The sequence below is a fragment of the Anolis carolinensis genome, unplaced genomic scaffold (assembly GCF_035594765.1).
Source record: "Anolis carolinensis isolate JA03-04 unplaced genomic scaffold, rAnoCar3.1.pri scaffold_40, whole genome shotgun sequence".
Classification (NCBI taxonomy): domain Eukaryota; kingdom Metazoa; phylum Chordata; class Lepidosauria; order Squamata; family Dactyloidae; genus Anolis; species Anolis carolinensis.
In genome coordinates, this window is record NW_026943849.1 from 196623 (window position 1) to 220963 (window position 24341).

Below are 24341 nucleotides of genomic sequence, written 5' to 3' on the forward strand. Positions count from 1 at the left end.
CCAGGGGACCCTTTACCTTAACTACCACCAATTCCTCAATACAGTAGAGTCTCACTTATCCAACATAAACGGGCCGGCAGTAGTCATGCTAGGTTTTCTGGCGAATTTTGACACACCAAGCGCAAAAGCTTGCCCATCATTGCCCTAGGTAGCAAGCAGCCAGGCTTTGAAGCAGCAAAGATATTCATTGCAAAACAGCCAGGCTTTGAGGCTGCAAGGCTATTCACTGCTATTCCACCTGGCCAATAAATGATTCCCATAAGCCACAGCAATGCGTGGCCGGGCACAGCTACTATGTTATACAATAGCTTCAAATGACAGGAAAGAAAGGAGATTCCACCTGAACATCAGGAAGAACTTCCTGACTGTGAAAGAGAGCTGTTCAGCAGTGGAACTCTCTGCCCCAGTCTGGTGGAAGCTCCTTCTTTGGAGGCTTTGAAGCAGAAGCTGGATGGCCATCTGTCGGGGGTGCTTTGAATGAGGTTTTCCTTAATCTTGGCAGAATGGGGTTGGACTGGAGGCCCACCAGGTCTCTTCCAACTCTAGCATTCTGTGATTCTACCCTGTTTCCCTGAAAATAAGACATCCCCAAAAAATAAGACCTAGTATAGGTTTTGCTGAATTGCTAAATATAAGGCCTCCCCCGAAAGTAAGACCTAGCAAAGGTTTTGTTTGGAGGCATGCCCGACACCCGCCAAACAAAACACCAGAGCATGCAGGATTGGTAAATGTACATACCAGTTGTACATGAAAATAATAGTAGTAACAGGAAATTCTTGACAGGAGTCACAGTTTGTTTGGTTTGGTTATGTTGGTTTGTGATAACAACTACTGTACAGTATATAAAAATGTTCATTTTTTGTTCAACAATAAATGTGAATTCTTCTTCATGGAAAAATAAGACATCCCCTGAAAATAAGACCTAGCACATCTTTGGGAGTAAAAAATAATATAAGACACTGTCTTATTTTCGGGGAAACACGGTAAGTAGTATCTGTTGGGAATCACCCTGGACGACTCAAGTCTAGATGTCGTCAGATAGATGATAGAGTTAGATTGAGGGAATCCTTTCCCTGTTTCCAAAGCATGCCTAGACAGGCTTTACTGTGTTTCACTCCGTCCTGTGTACGTCACATCCCTTACTTTGAAGTTAGTAGAAATGTGAATCTCCAGGGACACTAACTTCTCATTGGTCAGAATGTCTTTTATGGCCCCAATAAACTGGACCATGAGGTTGGAACCATTTTGGTTCATTCTTCTCCCTTTGTTCTTCTAGCTAACAAGCAGCATCCTGCCATCCCTCCTGGCAAGATGTAACTATTTAGATGTTTGTTATTTTTCCTTTCTTATTTTTCCTTAGAAACCAGTCTAGAGTAGACTAGACAGCTCCCAAGCCTTTCTATCTGTCAGCGTGGGGGTCAGGGTGCGTGCTGGGTGGGTTTCTTCAGACTCCATCGATCATCTTCTCCAGCACCCTGATGAATTGGTTGCAATCATCTGCCACACCAATTCCTCTGTTCAATGTCAGACTCAAACACACCTGTAGTCTGAAGTCCAAACATTTATTTCAATATCTACAAACATATTTACAAAGCATAGCAAAAGCTATCGCTCTGAGCTGGCATTCTTCTATAGCCTCTTCGCTCGGCAAGCACCAGCTCAACACACACGGAGTGGACACACTGTTCCATCTGTTGGGAATCATCCTGGACGACTCAAGTCTAGATGTAGTTAGATAGATGATAGAGTTAGATTGAAGGAATCCTTTCCCTGTTTCCAAAGCATGCCTAGACAGGCTTCACTGTGTTTCACTCTATCCTGTGTACGTCACATCCCTTACTTTGAAATTAGTAGAAATGTGAATATTTAGGGACACTAACTTCTCATTGGTCAGAATGTCTTTTATGGCCCCAATAAACTGGACCATGAGGTTGGAACCATTTTGGTTCATTTTTCTCCCCTTGTTCTTCTAGCTAACAACACGTCCTGCCATCTCTCCTGGCAAGATGTAACTATTTAGATGTTTGTTATTTTTCCTTTCTTATTTTTCCTTAGAAACCAGTCTAGAGTAGACTAGACAGCTCCCAAGCCTTTCTATCTGTCAGCGTGGGGGTCAGGGTGTGTGCTGGGTGGGTTTCTTCAGACTCCATCGATCATCTTCTCCAGCACCCTGATGAATTGGTTGCAATCATCTACCGCACCAATTCCTCTGTTCAATGTCAGACTCAAACACACCTGTAGTCTGAAGTCCAAACATTTATTTCAATATCTACAAACATATTTACAAAGCATAGCAAAAGCTATCACTCTGAGCTGGCATTCTTCTATAGCCTCTTCGCTCGTCAAGCACCAGCTCAACACACACGGAGTGGACACACTGTTCCATCTGTTGGGAATCATCCTGGACTACTCAAGTCTAGATGTAGTTAGATAGATGATAGAGTTACATTGAAGGAATCCTTTCCCTGTTTCCAAAGCATGCCTAGACAGGCTTTACTGTGTTTCACTCCGTCCTGTATACGTCACATCCCTTACTTTGAAATTAGTAGAAATGTGAATCTCTAGGGACACTAACTTCTCATTGGTCAGAATGTCTTTTATGGACCCAATAAACTGGACCATGAGGTCGGAACCATTTTGGTTCATTTTTCTCCCCTTGTTCTTCTAGCTAACAACACGTCCTGCCATCTCTCCTGGCAAGATGTAACTACAGTAGAGTCTCACTTATCCAACATAAACAGGCCGGCAGAATGTTGGATAAGCGAATATGTTGGATAATAAGGAGGCATTATGGAAAAGACTATTAAACATCAAATTAGGTCATGATTTTACAAATGAAGCACCAAAACATCATGTTAGACAACAAATTCGACAGAAAAAGTAGTTCAATATGTAGTAATGCTATGAAGTAATTACTGTATTTATGAATTTAGCACCAAAATATCATGATATATTGAAAAGCATTGACTACAAAAATGCGTTGGATAATCCAGAACGTTGGGTAAGTGAGACTCTACTGTATTTAGATGTTTGTTATTTTTCCTTTCTTATTTTTCCTTAGAACCCAGTCTAAAGTAGACTAGACAGCTCCCAAGCCTTTCTATCTACAATGGAGTTCTTTTTACCTGAATAAATACTTTTTGAACTTTTATTGGGACTCTGCAGTCCATTGCATTTGAAAGCTTTGCTTTTGCTACTCTGCTGATTTTTGGTGGAATCTCCCCCAGAGAGGGTTAAATTGAGTCTAACTGCTCAGAGATCACCACAACAATATCAAACTGCACTAATCATTTTATGCTGTATGCCGATTTTTATGACTGTTTACTGAAGTTGATGTTTTATTGATGCAACATTTGTTTTATTCTCGATATTTGTTTTATTGTTTTTATTGCTGCTGTTGTATTGCTGTCGGGCATGGCCCCATGTAAGCCGCCCCGAGTCCCCCTGGGGAGATGGGGCGGGGTATAAAAATAAAGTTGTTATTATTATTATTATTATTATTGACACAACGACGTTGTATAACACAGCAAACAAGATAGATATGCTGGATTTCGTTTCACAAAACCACAAGTCGAACTCTTCCCAAGTGTCTAGGACTGTGTGATGTATTTTCGGATGATGTGCCCAGATCCCAGCAGGGTGGCCTTTTGCAGTTGGCAGATCGTGATTTTGTCAATGTCTATTGTTTCCAAATGCCGGCTGAGATCTTTTGGCACGGCACCCAGTGTGCCCATCACCACCGGGACCACCTGCACTGGTTTCTGCCAAAGTCTTTGAAGTTCAATCTTGAGGTCTTGATAGCGGCTGAGTTTTTCCTGTTGTTTTTCGTCAATGCGACTGTCACCTGGGATGGCAACAAACCTTTTTCTTTTCCACAACTGTGATGTCTGGTGTGTTGTGTTCCAGAACTTTGTCAGTCTGGATTCGGAAGTCCCACAGTATCTTTGCGTGCTCATTTTCCAAGACTTTTGCAGGTTTGTGATCCCACCAGTTCTTTGCTGCTGGGAGGTGGTACTTAAGGCAGAAGTTCCAATGGATCATTTGGGCCACATAGTTGTGCCTCTGTTTGTAGTCTGTCTGTGCAATTTTCTTACAGCAGCTGAGGATATGATCAATGGTTTCATCGGTTTCCTTGCACAGTCTGCATTTTGGGTCATCAGCTGATTTTTCGATCTTGGCCTGAATGGCCTTTGTCCTGATGTCTTGCTCCTGGGCTGCAAGGATCAGGCCTTCTGTCTCCTTCTTCAGGGGATATTATTATTATTATTATTATTATTATTATTATTATTAATTGCCTTTGTCCTGATGTCTTGCTCCTGGGCTGCAAGGATCAGGCCTTCTGTCTCCTTCTTCAGGGTCCCATTCGTGAGCCAGAGCCAGGTCTTCTATTATTATTATTATTATTATTATTATTATTATTATTATTATTATTATTAATTGCCTTTGTCCTGATGTCTTGCTCCTGGGCTGCAAGGATCAGGCCTTCTGTGTGTTTTATTTATTTCAGTGTTTTATTGTACAATGTTTTATGCTGATTTTATATTGGAAACCGCCCTGAGTCCCTTTTGGGAGAGAGGGCGGTATACAAATAAACTTTTACCTTACCTTACCTTCTGTCTCCTTCTTCAGGGTCCCATTCGTGAGCCAGAGCCAGGTCTTCTCTTTATCAGCTTTTCCTTCAATTTCGTCAAGGAACTTTCCATGCAGTGTTTTGTTGTGCCAGCTGTCAGCTCTAGTTTGTAGTGCGGCTTTCTTGTACTGGTTTTTTGTCTGCTGTGCTTTGAGGAGTTTCTGATTTTTGACTTCAATCAAAGCAGGTTCTTCACTTTGCTTTACATCTTCTGCCAGGGCATGTTCTTCTTCTTTGACTGCTTGTTTGACTTGTAAGAGTCCTCTGCCCCCTGATCTTCTAGGCAGATATAGCCGGTTAACATCACTGTGAGGGTGCAGTGAATGAGGAATGGTCGTGAGTTTTCTTGTTTTTCTGTCCAAATTGTCCAGTTCCATCTGTGTCCAGTTTATGATGCCAGCAGTATATCTTATGACAGGTATGGCCCAGGTGTTTATGGCCTTGATGGTGTTGCCTCCATTGAGCTTGCTTTTGAGAATTTTTCTGACCCTTTGTGTGTAATTATTATAATAATTACACACAAATAATAATAATAATAATAATAATAATAATAATTATTATTATTATTATTATTATTATTATTATTATTATTATTAAATTCCACAGTGGAGATGCACCCTATGCCTACGTCCTTTCGGCTTCCTCTGTGCGGTATCATTTCTTTTGCCTTTCTTTCTCTTAAAAATGCAACAAAACATGTTTTCAAACATTAATCAGCAGACGAGAAACATGACAAGCAGCTGGTCAGAGCAGCATTCTTTCTCCTTTGGAGTGTGACCGGGAGGAAGGAAGCGGAGCGGTCACAAAGGAAGGCAATGGGGAAGGTCAGCTGCCCATTGAGGCCCACTGGTCAGCCTTGCTGGCCCTGCGGCACAAGCTCAGCCTCCCTGACCTCCCGGCCGGCCGTGTCGCAATTCAGCATTCCTCCCAAGCATTCAGGGATCGAGACCGAGCCGGTCCCGAGACCCAGGTTAATTGCCATCACATGGGAAGGGTGAACAATCTAATACAGGGGTCCTCAAACTTTTTAAGTGGAGGGCCGATTCATGGTCCCTCAGATTGTTGAGGGGCCGAATTATCATTTGAAAAAAAAAAAATGAACCATTTCCTATGCTCACTGCACATGTCTTATTTGTAGTGCAAAAAAACAAAAACAAAAAAACAACAACAACAACCCAGTAACAATTATTTATTTACTTACTACATTTATACCCCACCCTCTCTCACCCCGACGGGGACTCAGAGCGGCTTAGAAGTTGTATGTACATACAATATATTATATTATTAGCATAGCACAATATTAGCATTATATATTACTATAATGTACTATACCATTACACTGTAATATTAGTAATATTACATTTAATATATAATTAATATTACCATATTATACAATATTATTACATTGTATTATTATTATTAGCTGCCCTGAGTCCCCTATTGGGTGAGAAGGGCGGGGTAGAAATACTGTAATAAATAAATAAATATTATATTGTATTACATTATAATATTATCAATATTATATGTATACACAATATATTGTATTATTACCATATCATTCATTTACAATATTTCATTTACAATATTAGTAAATGAAAGAACAATACAATATTTAAAAATAAAAATAATTTTAACCAACATACTGTAAACTTATCAGGATTTCAGTGGGAAGTGTGGGCCTGCTTCTGGCCAATGAGATAATCAAGTAGGATTGTTGTTGTTGTGCCTTCAAGTCATTTCAGACTTTGGATGAGCCTAAGTCTAAAACTGAGGTCGGGGGCCAGGTCAATGGCCTTGGAGGGCCGCATCCGGCCCCCGGGCCTTAGTTTGGGGACCCCTGATCTAATACAAAGGGAGAGGCCAGGCTGCAGAAGCATCCCCTTGCGCTGCAGGAAACTCAAACCTCAAACTCTATCATGCCACACGTACGCAATAAAAACAAAACCATCTGGCATGGGAAACACCTGGCTTGGAAACAGCCCATGGGAAAGGGACCCAGGAGTGTTCTCGGAGGCTTTCGTGGCCAGAATCACTGGGTTGCGGTGGGTTTTCCAGACTGCCTGGCCAGGTTCCAGAAGCATTCTCTCCTGACGTTTCGCCCACATCTATGGCAGGCATCTTCAGAGGTTGTGAGGTATATTGGAAAAACTAAGCAAGGGAGGGTTGTTGTATGTCTTTTGGGCTGCCTGGCCATGTTCCAGAAGCATTCTCTCCTGACGTTTCGCCCACATCTATGGCAGGCACCCTCAGAAGTTGTGAGGTATATTGGAAAAACTAAGCAAGGGAGGGTTGTTGTATGTCTTTTGGGCTGTATGGCCATGTTCCAGAAGCATTCTCCCCTGACGTTTCGCCCACATCTATGGCAGGCACCCTCAGAGGTTGTGAGGTATATTGGAAAAACTAAGCAAGGGAGGGTTGTTGTATGTCTTTTGGGCTGTGTGGCCATGTTCCAGAAGCATTCTCTCCTGACGTTTCGCCCACATCTATGGCAGGCACCCTCAGAAGTTGTGAGGTATATTGGAAAAACTAAGCAAGGGAGGGTTGTTGTATGTCTTTTGGGCTGTATGGCCATGTTCCAGAAGCATTCTCCCCTGACGTTTCGCCCACATCTATGGCAGGCACCCTCAGAGGTTGTGAGGTATATTGGAAAAACTAAGCAAGGGAGGGTTGTTGTATGTCTTTTGGGCTGTATGGCCATGTTCCAGAAGCATTCTCCCCTGACGTTTCGCCCACATCTATGGCAGGCACCCTCAGAGGTTGTGAGGTATATTGGAAAAACTAAGCAAGGGAGGGTTGTTGTATGTCTTTTGGGCTGTGTGGCCATGTTCCAGAAGCATTCTCTCCTGACGTTTCGCCCACATCTATGGCAGGCACCCTCAGAGGTTGTGAGGTATATTGGAAAAACTAAGCAAGGGAGGGTTGTTGTATGTCTTTTGGGCTGTGTGGCCATGTTCCAGAAGCATTCTCCCCTGACGTTTCGCCCACATCTATGGCAGGCATCTTCAGAGGTTGTGAGGTATATTGGAAAAACTAAGCAAGGGAGGGTTGTTGTATGTCTTTTGGGCTGTATGGCCATGTTCCAGAAGCATTCTCTCCTGACGTTTCGCCCACATCTATGGCAGGCATCTTCAGAGGTTGTGAGGTATATTGGAAAAACTAAGCAAGGGAGGGTTGTTGTATGTCTTTTGGGCTGCCTGGCCATGTTCCAGAAGCATTCTCTCCTGACGTTTCGCCCACATCTATGGCAGGCACCCTCAGAGGTTGTGAGGTATATTGGAAAAACTAAGCAAGGGAGGGTTGTTGTATGTCTTTTGGGCTGTATGGCCATGTTCCAGAAGCATTCTCTCCTGACGTTTCGCCCACATCTATGGCAGGCACCCTCAGAGGTTGTGAGGTATATTGGAAAAACTAAGCAAGGGAGGGTTGTTGTATGTCTTTTGGGCTGTGTGGCCATGTTCCAGAAGCATTCTCCCCTGACGTTTCGCCCACATCTATGGCAGGCACCCTCAGAGGTTGTGAGGTATATTGGAAAAACTAAGCAAGGGAGGGTTGTTGTATGTCTTTTGGGCTGTATGGCCATGTTCCAGAAGCATTCTCTCCTGACGTTTCGCCCACATCTATGGCAGGCACCCTCAGAGGTTGTGAGGTATATTGGAAAAACTAAGCAAGGGAGGGTTATTGTATGTCTTTTGGGCTGTGTGGCCATGTTCCAGAAGCATTCTCCCCTGACGTTTCGCCCACATCTATGGCAGGCACCCTCAGAGGTTGTGAGGTATATTGGAAAAACTAAGCAAGGGAGGGTTATTGTATGTCTTTTGGGCTGTGTGGCCATGTTCCAGAAGCATTCTCCCCTGACGTTTCGCCCACATCTATGGCAGGCACCCTCAGAGGTTGTGAGGTATATTGGAAAAACTAAGCAAGGGAGGGTTGTTGTATGTCTTTTGGGCTGTATGGCCATGTTCCAGAAGCATTCTCTCCTGACGTTTCGCCCACATCTATGGCAGGCACCCTCAGAGGTTGTGAGGTATATTGGAAAAACTAAGCAAGGGAGGGTTATTGTATGTCTTTTGGGCTGTGTGGCCATGTTCCAGAAGCATTCTCCCCTGACGTTTCGCCCACATCTATGGCAGGCACCCTCAGAGGTTGTGAGGTATATTGGAAAAACTAAGCAAGGGAGGGTTGTTGTATGTCTTTTGGGCTGTATGGCCATGTTCCAGAAGCATTCTCTCCTGACGTTTCGCCCACATCTATGGCAGGCATCTTCAGAGGTTGTGAGGTATATTGGAAAAACTAAGCAAGGGAGGGTTGTTGTATGTCTTTTGGGCTGTGTGGCCATGTTCCAGAAGCATTCTCTCCTGACGTTTCGCCCACATCTATGGCAGGCATCTTCAGAGGTTGTGAGGTATATTGGAAAAACTAAGCAAGGGAGGGTTGTTGTATGTCTTTTGGGCTGTGTGGCCATGTTCCAGAAGCATTCTCCCCTGACGTTTCGCCCACATCTATGGCAGGCATCTTCAGAGGTTGTGAGGTATATTGGAAAAACTAAGCAAGGGAGGGTTGTTGTATGTCTTTTGGGCTGTATGGCCATGTTCCAGAAGCATTCTCTCCTGACGTTTCGCCCACATCTATGGCAGGCACCCTCAGAGGTTGTGAGGTATATTGGAAAAACTAAGCAAGGGAGGGTTGTTGTATGTCTTTCGGGCTGTGTGGCCATGTTCCAGAAGCATTCTCCCCTGACGTTTCGCCCACATCTATGGCAGGCATCTTCAGAGGTTGTGAGGTATATTGGAAAAACTAAGCAAGGGAGGGTTGTTGTATGTCTTTTGGGCTGTATGGCCATGTTCCAGAAGCATTCTCTCCTGACGTTTCGCCCACATCTATGGCAGGCACCCTCAGAGGTTGTGAGGTATATTGGAAAAACTAAGCAAGGGAGGGTTGTTGTATGTCTTTCGGGCTGTGTGGCCATGTTCCAGAAGCATTCTCTCCTGACGTTTCGCCCACATCTATGGCAGGCACCCTCAGAGGTTGTGAGGTCTGTTGAAAACTAGGCAAGTGGGGTTTGCATATCTGTGGAATAATGTCCAGGGTGGAAGAAAGAACTCTTGTCTGCCTGAGACGAGTGCGAATGTTGCAATTGGCCACCTTTATTATTTATTTACTAATAATAATAATAATAATAATAATAATAAATAAACTTTATTCTTATACCCCGCCCCATCTCCCCGAAAGGACTCAGGGCGACTTACACAAGGCCTGGGCTGTGGCACAGGCTGGTGAGCAGCCAGCTGCAGCCAGCTGCAACAAATCACTCTGACCAAGAGGTCATGAGTTCGAGGCCAGCTCGGAGCCTGCGTTTGTCTCTGTCTCTGTTCTATGTTAAGGCATTGAATGTTTGCCTATATGTGTAATGTGATCCACCCTGAGTCCCCTTCGGGGTGAGAAAGAAGGGCGGAATATAAACATAATAATAATAATAATAATAATAATAATAATAATAATAATAATAATAATAATAAACAGAGGCACAACTATGTGGCCCAAATGATTCATTGGAACCTATGCCTCAAGTACCACCTCCCAGCAGCAAAGAACTGGTGGGATCACAAACCTGCAAAAGTATTGGAAAATGAGCACGCAAAGATACTGTGGGACTTCCGAATCCAGACTGACAAAGTTCTGGAACACAACACACCAGACATCACAGTTGTGGAAAAGAACAAGGTTTGGATCATTGATGTTGCCATCCCAGGTGACAGTCGCATTGATGAAAAACAACAGGAAAAACTCAGCTGCTCTCGGGACCCCAAGATTGAACTTCAAAGACTCTGGCAGAAACCAGTACAGGTGGTCCCGGTGGTGATGGGCACACTGGGTGCTGTGCCAAAAGATCTCAGCCGGCATTTGGAAACAATAGACATTGACAAAATTACAATCTGCCAACTGCAAAAGGCCACCCGACTGGGATCTGCACGCATCATCCGAAAATACATCACACAGTCCTAGACACTTGGGAAGTGTTTGACTTGTGATTTTGTGAAACGAAATCCAGCATGTCTGTCTTGTTTGCTGTGTCATAATAATAATAATAATAATAATAATAATAATAATAATAATAATAATAATACATCACACAGTCCTAGACACTTGGGAAGTGTTCGACTTGTGGTTTTGTGATACGAAATCCAGCATATCTATCTTGTTTGCTGTGTCATAGAATGTCGTTGTGTCAATAATAATAATAATAATAATAATAATAATAATAACTTTATTTTTATACCCCGTCCCATCTCCCCGAAGGGACTCGGGGCGGCTTACATGGGGCCTTGCCCGATAAAACAATCAAATATCAAAACACAGCAATAAAACAGTTAGCCAATAAAAACATCCATTACAGTAAAAACAATCGTTAAAATCAACATAAAACATACAATATTAACACTGGAGACTAATTCATAGAACCAGGCAACGTGCAACATACATAAATACTGTAAATAAATAATAATAAATAAATAAAGCCCAAACAACAACATAACAGCATTTCATGTATAAAATTTAACAGCCGATTAAACATTCCAGCAATAAACAGAACGACATACAAGACAGTTACTTCAAAGCCTGAGCATCAATTATTGCACATGGCAAAAGGTGACAAAGTGCAGCGCTCAAGGGTCCATGAATAAAATCAAAACGAATAAAGGAGAAATACGGGGACAGGTTCCATAAAGTGCTATAACATTTGGGATAAGGAACAGTAATAAAGTGCCAGACGATTTTGTAAATATAACCAGTAACAGTATGAAGGCAAGTCATCAAACGTGCACCGGAACATCCATTTTATTTATTTATTTGCCCCATTTGTACCTCGACTTTCTCACCCCGGAAGGGAACTCATTATTATTATTATTATTATTATTATTATTATTATTATTATTATTATTATTATTATGACACAGCAAACAAGATAGATATGCTGGATTTCGTATCACAAAATCACAAGTCAAACACTTGCCAAGTGTCTAGGACTCTGTGATGTATTATTATTATTATTATTATTATTATTATTATTATTATTATTATTATTATTATGACACAGCAAACAAGATAGACATGCTGGATTTCATATCACAAAATCACAAGCCGAACACTTCCCAAGTGTCTAGGGCTGTGTGATGCATAGGCACTTATTCAATGTCTGCAGATACACGTATAAAATATAGCAAAATTTAAAATTCATACAAGAGCATTTAAAAAAACCTGGTAATTAATTAATACCATGCCATCCACAGGCCGTAGGTCTAAAGCCATTCCACGGTCATTACACGAGTTGTACATTGAATGAATTAGCACTGCATGGCCTTGCAGCTTCAAAGCCTGGCTGCTTCCTGCCTGGGGGAATCCTTGGTTGGGAGGTGTCGCTGTCCCTGTCTGTTTCCTATCTGGAATTCCCCTGTTTTCAGAGTATTGTTGTTTATTTACTGTCCTAATTTAAGAGGTTTTTTTAGAAAAAAAAAATACTGGGAGCCAGTATTCCTCCTTTCTGTTGAAATATTCCGTATGCTTGTCAGGAGAGAATGCTTCTGGAACATGGCCATACAGCCCGGAAGACTTACAGCAACCAATTGTATATTTATATGTATACTAGCTGTGCCCGGCCACGCGTTGCTGTGGCAAAGTGGTGGTGGTATTGGTTAAAAATTGTTATGTAATTTTTATTTGACGTTATTTGCAATTTTTTATTAATTTTATTGTAAGTTAGATTTTTATTTATTATATTTTATTATTTTCTTGTATTATTTTTAGTTATTTTCTGTTATTATAGTATTTTATTGTATTAATTTTTAGTGCTTTTTATTATTTTTTATTGGGTTGCTAGGAGACCAAGTTGGAGGAGCTTAGCCTTCTAACTGGCAGCAATTGGATAAAAGCAATTATTCCTCTCCCTGTAATTAGGACTTTATTTTTCTTTTCTTTTTGTTGTATCAACCTAGAGGCGTGGATGATGGGTTGTGTTGTCAAATTTCGAGGTTGGGGGGCCTGTAGTTTTGTTGTTTTGTGGGTCGCTGTGATGCCATCACTCTTTTATATATATAGATTTTTATGAATGTTATTGTATTTAATTTTAATTGATTGAATGCTCTGTATTATTTTTATATATATGTTTTTATTGTAAGCCGCCCTGAGTCTCCTATTGGGTGAGAAAGGTGGGATACAAGTACAATAGAGTCTCACTTATCCAACGTAAATGGGCCGACGGAACGTTGGATAAGCGAATATGTTGGATAATAAGGAGAGATTAAGGAAAAGCCTATTAAACATCAAATTAGGTTATGATTTTACAAATTAAGCACCAGAACATCATGTTATACAACAAATTTGACAGAAAAAGTAGTTCAATACGCAGTAATGCTATGTAGTAATTACTGTATTTACGAATTTAGCACCAAAATCTATATATATAAATGAGTGATGGCATCACGGCGACCCACAAAACAACAAAACTACAGGCCCCCCAACCTCGAAATTTGACAACACAACCCATCATCCATGCCTCTAGGTTGATACAACAAAAAGAAAAGAAAAATATAGTCCTAATTAGAGGGAAAGGAATAATTGTTTTTATCCTATTGCTGCCAGTTAGAGGACTAATCTCTGCCCACTTGGTCTCCTAGTAATAATATAGAATAATAATAATAGAGAATAATATAATGATAGAACAACAATAATATAAAATAATCTATATATATAAAAGGGTAATGAAATTTCGGCCTAGGACAAAACAACAAAACAACACATCCCAGAAACACTAAACTTGGCAGCACAACCCCTCATCCATGTCTCTACGTTCATACAACAAAAAGCTCCAGCTACTCCAGAAAACGGCCAGACTTTGAGACTGCAAGGCTATTCACTGCTATTCCACCTGGCCAACAAAGGATTCCCATAAGCCACAGCAACGCCTGGCCGGGCAAAGCTAGTATTATGATACAGTATATTGAAAACATTGACTACAAAAATGTGTTGGATACTCCAGAATGTTGGATAAGCGAGTGTTGGATAAGTGAGGCTCTACTGTACTGTAATAAAGAAACAAACCCACGGACCTACGAGTCTTAATAAACCCCACGATGGACATGAGGCAATGGTGTGAAGCGGCAGCTCAAAAGGCCAATGCAAACATGAAAACATGCTTTTCATGTTTGATTTTACAATGTGTAATTTGTCACTGTTTTTATTATTGTTGTGAGCCGCCCCGAGTCCCCTCGGGGAGATGGGGTGGGATATAAGAATAAATTTATTATTATTATTATTATATTATTATTATTATTATCCTAGGCTGCATCAAGAGAAGGACTATAGCGTTAAGATCGAGGGAAGTGATCGCCTGCTTCTCTTCTGCTTATCAGGATTTGGAAATCACCTGGCTTTTTTCTAAGTGACAGTAGAGTTAATACACCTGGCCTGACCACCTGCAAAAGAGGAAAGCCACTGTAATCGGGGTATGGTGGTGGTGGTGAATACAATGGAAATATTATGTGGGTTGTAGTCATACTGAGTAAGTTTGATGGAGGTTGATGAGGGGCAGGTGGTGGTTTTGGAGACGTGGTGCTGTGAGCAGTAAAGAAGAAGAAGCTGTAAAGTTTGTATATTTGGGTTGCTGTGGGTTTTCCGGGCTGTGTGGCCCTGTTCCCGCAGCTTTCTCTCCAGACTGAGAGACATCTTTGTTGTTTTATTTATTTATTTATTTTTATTTTTTGGCTGGTGTTGGTTTTTTATTTTTAAATTTTTATTTTTATTCCTTTTTTTCCTCTCCTCTTTCCCTTCCTCTCCCTTTGTTATGATTGAGCCTCATGGCTCTGTTACTGGCAGACGTGGGCGTAAGACTCCTCGAGAGTCAGATACTCTCGAGGAGCGAGAAAGAAAGAGACTGCGAGATATCTTTGCAGCACCATCTGACGAAGAGTCTTTTGAGGGGTTTACGGAGAGAATGGAGGAGGGGCTGGTTAGCTCGGAGGAGGATGAGATGGATTGGACTCGGGTGAGGGAGGAATTGGGTGCCACTGGCAATGATGGGATGGAAGATGAATGGGGACCTTCAGGATTAGACCCATGGACAAGCTGGAGGGATGGGACGGGATCCACAGCTGGGGATGCTGTGGGGCGTAGTCAGAGGTGTTCCAGCTCTGATGAGGAAAGTGATGAGGAAACGCCCGGGTTAAGGAGGGCAGCTGATAGTGATGAGGATTTGTAACTGGCATAAAATGAGGCTTGGGAGCAATTGCAAATTGCGTTGGGCAAGGTAATCTGGACGAACGCTTGGGATCTGTGTGGGACGCTTTCCTGAAGACTGGTGTGTTTTCGTGTGCTGATACGTAAGTTGTTTTGGAATTTGGGGTCAGACGGCGGGAGGAATTGTGTGGGCTTTTGTTTGTGCAAACTTGTGCTTAATCTCATTAGCTTTGACCTTCCGTCGTCTTCTTGACGGACGCCATCTCCTGCTTTGGATTTCGGACTGAACTGACCACGGCTTGACTTCCCCCTACTCGGACTTGGTGAATCTACAAACGTCTGCTTCTGGCTTGAACTACGGAAAGGAACTGGGTCTACTCTACTGCTTCAATCCTCGGCTGATCTGTGTGTATTGGAAATCTTGCCTGCTGTGTGGAGGAGTGACTCAAGTTACTCAAAGCACAGTGCTGGCAGCAGAGAGGAATCTGCTGCCAATTAGCTGCATTCTTTTGAACACTTTGTTCCCCGGCTTTTGTTTTGTTTATCTCCAGGCTGAAGCAAGCTGTTTGTTTTTACCCGGATTAAACTTCGGTTTAATCCGGTTTATCTTTTGAGCGTTTTTCCTTGCCCCTTTTTGCTTTTAAAGGCTAATACTGCCTGGCCCTTGTATTTTACGGGCATTTTGAGTTCTGTAATCCAATAAACTCTGTTATCTTTGATCTTGTGGCGTTCTGTCCTTGACACCCTTCATATCCCTCTTTCTTTCTTCGCTTTTCTTATAATGATTGTTCTCACTTTTTTGATGTGTTATAACTCTATATACACTAATTAAAATTACCTTTAAAAAATTTTTGTTGTACAATGACAATAACGTTATTGTATTATCTATCCACACGTTGTGTTCTTACTAACTGAATAAAAACATTGGAGCCCCTGATGGCGCAGTGGGTGCTGGCAGTCCTCCCTTGTGCTGGCAGGACTGCTGACCTGAAGGTTGTATTGCTGACCTGAAGATTGCTGGTTCGAATTTAACCATCTGACATGAAAGAAGCCTCCCACAAGGATGGCAAAACATGAAAACAACTGGGCACCACCTGTGGTATTAAATGGATGCTATTAAATCGACTAGGACCTGTTATCGAACCCAAGCTTATTGCACAACAAGCAGGTTTCAGACCAGGGAAAAACTGTACAGGCCAAATTCTTCATCTGACTGAGCATATCGAGGAAGGCTATGAGAAAGGCTGCATCACGGGAACAGTTTCTGTGGACCTTACGGCAGCCTATGACACGGTGCAACATAGAAAAATGCTGCATAAAGTCTACCATATCACCCGGGACTTTGACTTTACAAAAACTGTCCAGACCCTCCTGGAAAACCGCAGCTTCTATGTGGAGTTTCAGGGCCAGAAAAGCAGATGGAGGAGGCAAAAGAATGGTTTGCCCCAAGGCAGCGTTCTTGCACCAACCTAGAATCATAGAATCATAGAATCATAGAATAGTAGAGTTGGAAGAGACCACATGGGCCATCTAGTCCAACCCCATTCTGCCAAGAAGCAGGAAATTGCATTCAAAGCACCCCCAACAGATGGCCATCCAGCCTCTGCTTCAAAGCCTCCAAAGAAGGAGCCTCCACCACGGCCCCGGGGAGAGAGTTCCACTGCCGAACAGCCCTTCTCACCGTGAGGAAGTTCTTCCTGATGTTCAGGTGGAATCTCCTTTCTTTCCTGTAGTTTGAAGCCCTTGTTCCCTTGCGTCCTAGTCTGCAGGGCAGCAGAAAACAATCTTGCTCCCTCCTCCCTAGGACTTCCCTTCACATATTTGTACATGGCCCTCATCATGTCTCCTCTCAGCCTTCTCTTCTGCAGGCTAAACATGCCCAGCTCTTTAAGCCGCTCCTCATAGGGCTTGTTCTCCAGACCCTTCATCATTTTAGTCGCCCTCCTCTGGACGCTTTCCAGCTTGTCAACATCTCCCTTCAACTGTGGTGCCCAAAATTGGACCCAGTGTGATTCCAGGTGTGGTCTGACCAAGGCAGAATAGAATAAGGGGGAGCAGGACTTCCCTGGATCTAGACGCTCTTCCCCTATTGATCCAGGCCAGAATCCCGTTGGCTTTTTTAGCAGCCGCATCACATTGTTGGCTCATGTTCATCTTCCTCCCCACGAGGACTCCAAGGTCTTTTTCGCACACACTGCTGTCAAGCCAGGCATCGTCCCCCATTCTGTATCTTTGCATTCCATTGTGGAATATCTTGCATTTGTCCCTGTTGAACTTCACTTTGTTAGTTTCGGCCAATCATCTCTCTAGTCTGTCAAGATCGTTTTGAATTCTGCTCCTGTCTTCTGGAGTGTTGGCTATCCCTCCCAGTTTGGTGTCGTCTGCAAACTTGATGATCGTGCCTTCTGACCCTTCGTCTAAGTCGTTAATAAAGATCCTGAACAGAACCGGGCCCAGGACGGAGCCCTGCGGATGGCACTCCACTTGTCACTTCTTTCCAGGATGAAGACGACGCATTGGTGAGAATCACCCTTTGGGTTCGTTCGCTTAACCAATGACAGATCCACCTAACCGTAGTTTTGTCTAGCCCACATTTTACTAGTTTCCTTGCCAGAAGGTCGTGGGGGACTTTGTCGAAGGCCTTACTGAAATCCAGGTACGCTACATCCACAGCATTCCCTGTATCGACCCAACTCGTAATTCTATCGAAAAAAGAGATCAGATGAGTCTGGCATGACTTGTTTTTGGTAAATCCGTGTTGACTATTAGCCATGACCGCATTTGTTTCTAAGTGTTCGCAGACCACTTCCTTAATGATCTTTTCCAGAATTTTGCCTGGTATTGATGTGAGGCTGACCGGACGGTAATTGTTTGGGTCGTTCTTTTTTCCCTTCTTGAAGATAGGGACCACATTCGCCCTCCTCCAATCTGCTGGGACTTATTTAACATCTTCACGAACGATCAGCCACGACCTCCACTCACAAAGAGCTTTATATATGCTGATGACCTTGGCCTTACAACACAAGCAAAAGATTTTGAAACAGTTGAAAAGCAACTCACCAATGCCTTGAAAGATCTCTCCAGCTACCGTGTTTCCCCGAAAATAAGACAGTGTCTTATATTAATTTTTCCCCCAAACATGCGCTAGGTCTTATTTTCAGGGGATGTCTTATTTTTCTATGAAGAAGAATTCACATTTATTGTTGAACAAAAAAATGAACATTTATTATATACTGTACAGTAGTTGTCATCACCAACCAGCATAACTAGACAAACTGTGAATCCTATCAAGAATTTCTTGTTACTACCAATATTTCCATGTATATGGTACATACTTTTATCGATCCTGCATGTTCTGGTGTTCTGTTTGGCGGGCATGCTTCCAAACAAAAACTTTGCTAGGTCTTACTTTCAGGGGAGGCCTTATATTTAGCAATTCAGCAAAACTTCTACTAGGTCAAAACTTCTACTAGGCTCGGGCAGTGGCGCAGGCTGGAGAGCAGCTGCAATGAATCACTGCAATGAACCACTCTGACCAGGAGGTCATAAGTTCAAGGCCCGCTCAGAGCCATGTTTGTCTTGTCTTTGTTCTATGTAAAAAGGCATTGAATGTTTGCCTGTATGTGTAATGTGATCCACCCTGAGTCCCCTTCGGGGTGAGAAGGGCGGAATATAAATGCTGTAAATAAATAAATAGGTCTTATTTTTCAGGGATGTCTTATTTTTAGGGAAACAGGGTACTACAAAGAGAACCACCTGAAGCCTCACCCTTCCAAGACACAAGTGTGTGCTTTCCACCTACGTAACCGTGAAGCCAACAGGAAACTGAAAGTGACTTGGGAAGGCCAAGAGCTCGAACACTGTTTCCATCCTAAATACCTTGGTGTCACCTTAGACCGAACACTAACATATAGGAAACACGGCATGAACACCAAGCACAAAGTAGCTGCACGCAATAACATCCTGCGGAAACTGACTGGCAGCGCATGGGGAGCAGACCCACAAGTAGTGAGAACATCAGCCCTGGCCTTGTCTTTCTCAACTGCAGAGTCTGCCTGTCCTGTTTGGCACAAGTCTGCCCATGTAAAGCAGGTGGACATAGCACTGAATGAAACATGCAGAATCATCACAGGATGCCTTAAACCAGGGGTCCCCAAACTAAGGCCCGGGGGCCGGATGCGGCCCTCTGAGGTCATTTACCTGGCCCCCGCCCTCAGTTTTATGATATAATATATTCTATATATATATATATATAATATTGATAATATTATAATGTAATACAATATAACACTAATAATAATACCATATAATAATATTAATTATCTATTCTATATTACATATAATATTACTAATAATATTACAGTATAGTGGTATAGTTCAATATAGTAATATATAATGCTAATATTGTGCTATGCTAATAATATAATATATTGTATGTACATATAATTTGTAAGCCACTCTGAGTCCCCTTTGAGGTGAGAAGGGTGTGATACAAATGTAGTAAATAAATGCAGTAAATAAATAATAAATAAATTTTAGACTTAGGCTCACCCAAAGTCTGAAATGACTTGAAGGCACACAACAACCACAACAACAACAACAACAACCCTAATTAACTTGACTATCACATTGGCCAGAAGCAGGACCACACTTCCCATTGAAATCCTGATAAATGTATGTTGGTTAAAATTGTTTTTATTTTTAAATATTGTATTGTTCTTTCATTGTTCTTGTTGTTGTTGTTTTTGCACTACAAATAAGACATATGCAGTGTGCATTGGAATTTGTTTGTATTTTTTTCAAATGATAATCCGGCCCCTCAACAGTCTAAAGGATTGTGGACCGGCCCTCGGCTTAAAAAGTTTGAGGACCTCTGCCTTAAACCTACACCTGTTGATAAACTCTACAAGTTAGCTGGCATTGCCCCTCCTGACGTGCGACAGGAAGTTGCTGCTAACGGTGAGAGAAAAAAGGTCGAACATTGTGAAAGCCACCCTCTGCATGACTATCAGCCTCCTCCCAGTAGACGTAAATCAAGGAAGGGCTTCATGAGAACCACCACTCCTCTCGATGTTCCTCCAGCAACAGCAAGGGTGTCCTTCTGGGCAGCTAAACCTGGCAATTCTAACTGGATGGCCCCCCATGAGGGTCAACCAAGAATGGGCAACTTGGAAGTCCCTGAACAGACTCAGAAGCGGAGTGGGCAGATCTAAAGACAACTTGGCAAGGTGGCCCTACCTGGAGGAATCCTCCACCTTGTGTGACTGTGGAGCTGAACACACAACTCCGCATATGAAGGCTTGCCCACAATGTCCTGCCTCATGCACGGAGGAGGAGTTGCTTAAAGCTACGGACAATGAGGTCGCTGTTGCCCGCTTTTGGTCTAAAACTATTTAGTTGCTTGTGATTTCCTTTTTTTTTCATCATTTTTAAAATGTATTTGTTATGCAGTACTTTTGACACGAAATAAATAAAACTTATAATATTGATAATAATATTATAATGTAATACAATATTATACTACTACTAATATATATATGTTACATTTTTATTCTATTTTCCTATTATTATATCATATTCTTTAATCTATCATTCTATTATTATAATTATATTATTATATTCGATGATTATTCTATTATATGCCATTTTCACAGTATTTGATTATTATCATATTCTATTATTCTATTATTATTATTATTATTATCATATTCTATTATTCTATTAATTATTCTATTATTATCATATTCTATTATTCTATTCTATACGGAGGAGGAGTTGTCCGCTTTTGGTCTAAAACTATTTAGTTGCTTGTGATTTCCTTTTTTTTTCATCATTTTTAAAATGTATTTGTTATGCAGTACTTTTGACACGAAATAAATAAAACTTATAATATTGATAATAATATTATAATGTAATACAATATTATACTACTACTAATATATATATGTTACATTTTTTATTCTATTTTCCTATTATTATATCATATTCTTTAATCTATCATTCTATTATTATAATTATATTATTATATTCGATTATTATTCTATTATATGCCATTTTCACAGTATTTGATTATTATCATATTCTATTATTCTATTATTATTATTATCATATTCTATTATTCTATTAATTATTCTATTATTATCATATTCTATTATTCTATTCTATACGGAGGAGGAGTTGTATAAAGCTACGGACAATGCGGTCGCTGTTGCCCACTTTTGGTCTGAAACTATTTAGGTGCTTGTGATTTCCTTTTTTTTCATCATTTTAAAAATGTATTTGTTATGCAGTACTTTTGACACGAAATAAATAAAACTTATAATATTGATAATAATATTATAATGTAATACAATATTATACTACTACTAATATATATATGTTACATTTTTTATTCTATTTTCCTATTATTATATCATATTCTTTAATCTATCATTCTATTATTATAATTATATTTTTATATTCGATGATTATTCTATTATATGTCATTTTCACAGTATTTGATTATTATCATATTCTATTATTCTATTATTATTATTATTATCATATTCTATTATTCTATTAATTATTCTATTATTATCATATTCTATTATTCTATTATTATTATTATTATCATATTCTATTATTCTATTAATTATTCTATTATTATCATATTCTATTATTCTATTCTATACGGAGGAGGAGTTGTCCGCTTTTGGTCTAAAACTATTTAGTTGCTTGTGATTTCCTTTTTTTTAATCATTTTTAAAATGTATTTGTTATGCAGTACTTTTGACACGAAATAAATAAAACTTATAATATTGATAATAATATTATAATGTAATACAATATTATACTACTACTAATATATATATGTTACATTTTTTATTCTATTTTCCTATTATTATATCATATTCTTTAATCTATCATTCTATTATTATAATTATATTATTATATTCGATTATTATTCTATTATATGCCATTTTCACAGTATTTGATTATTATCATATTCTATTATTCTATTATTATTATCATTATCATATTCTATTATTCTATTAATTATTCTATTATTATCATATTCTATTATTCTATTCTATACGGAGGAGGAGTTGTATAAAGCTACGGACAATGCGGTCGCTGTTGCCCACTTTTGGTCTAAAACTATTTAGGTGCTTGTGATTTCCTTTTTTTTCATCATTTTAAAAATGTATTTGTTATGCAGTACTTTTGACACGAAATAAATAAAACTTATAATATTGATAATAATATTATAATGTAATACAATATTATACTACTACTAATATATATATGTTACATTTTTTATTCTATTTTCCTATTATTATATCATATTCTTTAATCTATCATTCTATTATTATAATTATATTTTTATATTCGATGATTATTCTATTATATGTCATTTTCACAGTATTTGATTATTATCATATTCTATTATTCTATTATTATTATTATTATCATATTCTATTATTCTATTAATTATTCTATTATTATCATATTCTATTATTCTATTATTATTATTATTATCATATTCTATTATTCTATTAATTATTCTATTATTATCATATTCTATTATTCTATTCTATACGGAGGAGGAGTTGTCCGCTTTTGGTCTAAAACTATTTAGTTGCTTGTGATTTCCTTTTTTTTTCATCATTTTTAAAATGTATTTGTTATGCAGTACTTTTGACACGAAATAAATAAAACTTATAATATTGATAATAATATTATAATGTAATACAATATTATACTACTACTAATATATATATGTTACATTTTTATTCTATTTTCCTATTATTATATCATATTCTTTAATCTATCATTCTATTATTATAATTATATTATTATATTCGATTATTATTCTATTATATGCCATTTTCACAGTATTTGATTATTATCATATTCTATTATTCTATTATTATTATTATTATTATCATATTCTATTATTCTATTAATTATTCTATTATTATCATATTCTATTATTCTATTCTATACGGAGGAGGAGTTGTATAAAGCTACGGACAATGCGGTCGCTGTTGCCCACTTTTGGTCTAAAACTATTTAGGTGCTTGTGATTTCCTTTTTTTTTTTTCATCATTTTAAAAATGTATTTGTTATGCAATGCTTTTGACACAAAATAAATAAAATAAACCTGGGCAACATCCTTGTAATTCTCTCACACCAGAAGCGACTTGCACTTTTTCAAGTCACTCCCAACACGAAAAGTAAAATAAAATAAAAGCATTTATTGTCAAAACAAAGCATAAAGTCGACCAACGCCAAAAGCGTTCCCATCCACATGCCATACTCACTCTTCACCCGCGACTCCGACATCTTCCTTGTCTTTGGGGTTTCCAGCCTAAGGATCAGAGCACAGCTGCTCCAAGCGAGTGTTTCCTGCCTGGGGGTCCCGATTCTGGAGAAGGACTCACGCTTCGAGGCTCAGGATTGGGTTGGGAAAGACCCCCGGGAAAGAAGCCGGTCCCTGGGTCCATGCAGCCAAGCAGAACCTCCTTTGGGGCTTCGCTCTATATCTCCCAGTCCCCGGCCGGTCCCGGGCAGCGGGTTGCAGGATTCCTATCCCCCTCAATCATCCTTGCAGCGGAAACATTTGAGACAAATACACTGGAAGAGCTGGGTTCCAGAGATACTCGCTTTCTTACTTCCTGGGCCTAGGAAAAAGGGAAAGAAACCTTAGCACAAATCTTGGCGTTCATGAGCCACTCGTGACATTAACTCATTTTAGCCTTTTCTTTGGCGTTGAAAGTCACTTTGAGTCTCCTTTAGTAGAGAAAAACCAGGGTATAAATATATCATGGAGACCCCCGTGGCAAAGGGTTAAACCGCTGAGCTGCTGAATCCGGGGAGCGGGGTGAGCTCCCACTGTTAGCCCCAGCTTCTGCCAACCAAGGTAAAGGTTTCCCCTGACATTAAGTCCAGTTGTGTCCCACTCTGGGGGTTGGTGCTCATCTTCATTTCTAAGCCGAAGAGCCGGCGTTGTCCATACACGCCTCCTAGGTCATGTGGCCGGCATGACTGCATGGAGCAGCATTACCTTCCCGCCAGAGCGGTACCTATTGATCTACTCACATTTGCATGTTTTCGTTGGCAGAAGCTGGGGCTAACAGCGGGAGTTCGAAAACATGCAAACGTTGTTACAGTGTGAAATGTTAAATCAATTGTTGCTGTTTGGATTGTGCTATGTGTTCCGGCAAGCTTTCTAGCAGCACAGGAGTTAATTACATGCCAGCCCTGATTGATTGCCTGCAGGGCCAATGGGTCAAGACTTCCGTTTCAAGTGGAACATTCGCCATGAATGTTGGGAGGTGCCTGCTAGCACTGATAACAGACTCGGCTTACTGAGAGGACGCACATGCTTTGCCCTTGCCGAAGGAACATGAGTCCAGAGAGTGATGGTGTTTAGTATTATATATGGTCTGTAAATAAACATTTTGAACCACTGGGATCAGCAGATAATTTACGGGTGAGGTGT

General features: G+C 40.3%; 1 protein-coding gene and 1 long non-coding RNA gene across 6 annotated transcripts in view; one reads left to right on the top strand and one right to left on the bottom strand.

Annotated features, from left to right (window-relative positions):
* mroh1 (maestro heat like repeat family member 1) overlaps nt 1-23541 on the bottom strand; it is a 163653-nt gene extending 140112 nt beyond the window's left edge. For all 5 annotated transcript variants that reach the window (XM_062966905.1, XM_062966906.1, XM_062966907.1 and 2 more), the window contains exon 1: nt 23161-23541. In XM_062966905.1, the coding sequence (XP_062822975.1) occupies nt 23161-23182 (22 nt within the window). In that variant the 5' untranslated portion in view covers nt 23183-23541. The remainder of the gene's footprint in view (nt 1-23160) is intronic.
* On the top strand, nt 14395-15576 carry LOC134294960 (uncharacterized). The gene is made up of 2 exons (XR_010001554.1): nt 14395-15000; nt 15086-15576. It is a non-coding gene; the product is annotated as an uncharacterized LOC134294960 (long non-coding RNA).
* Nucleotides 23542-24341: the final 800 nt, after the last annotated feature.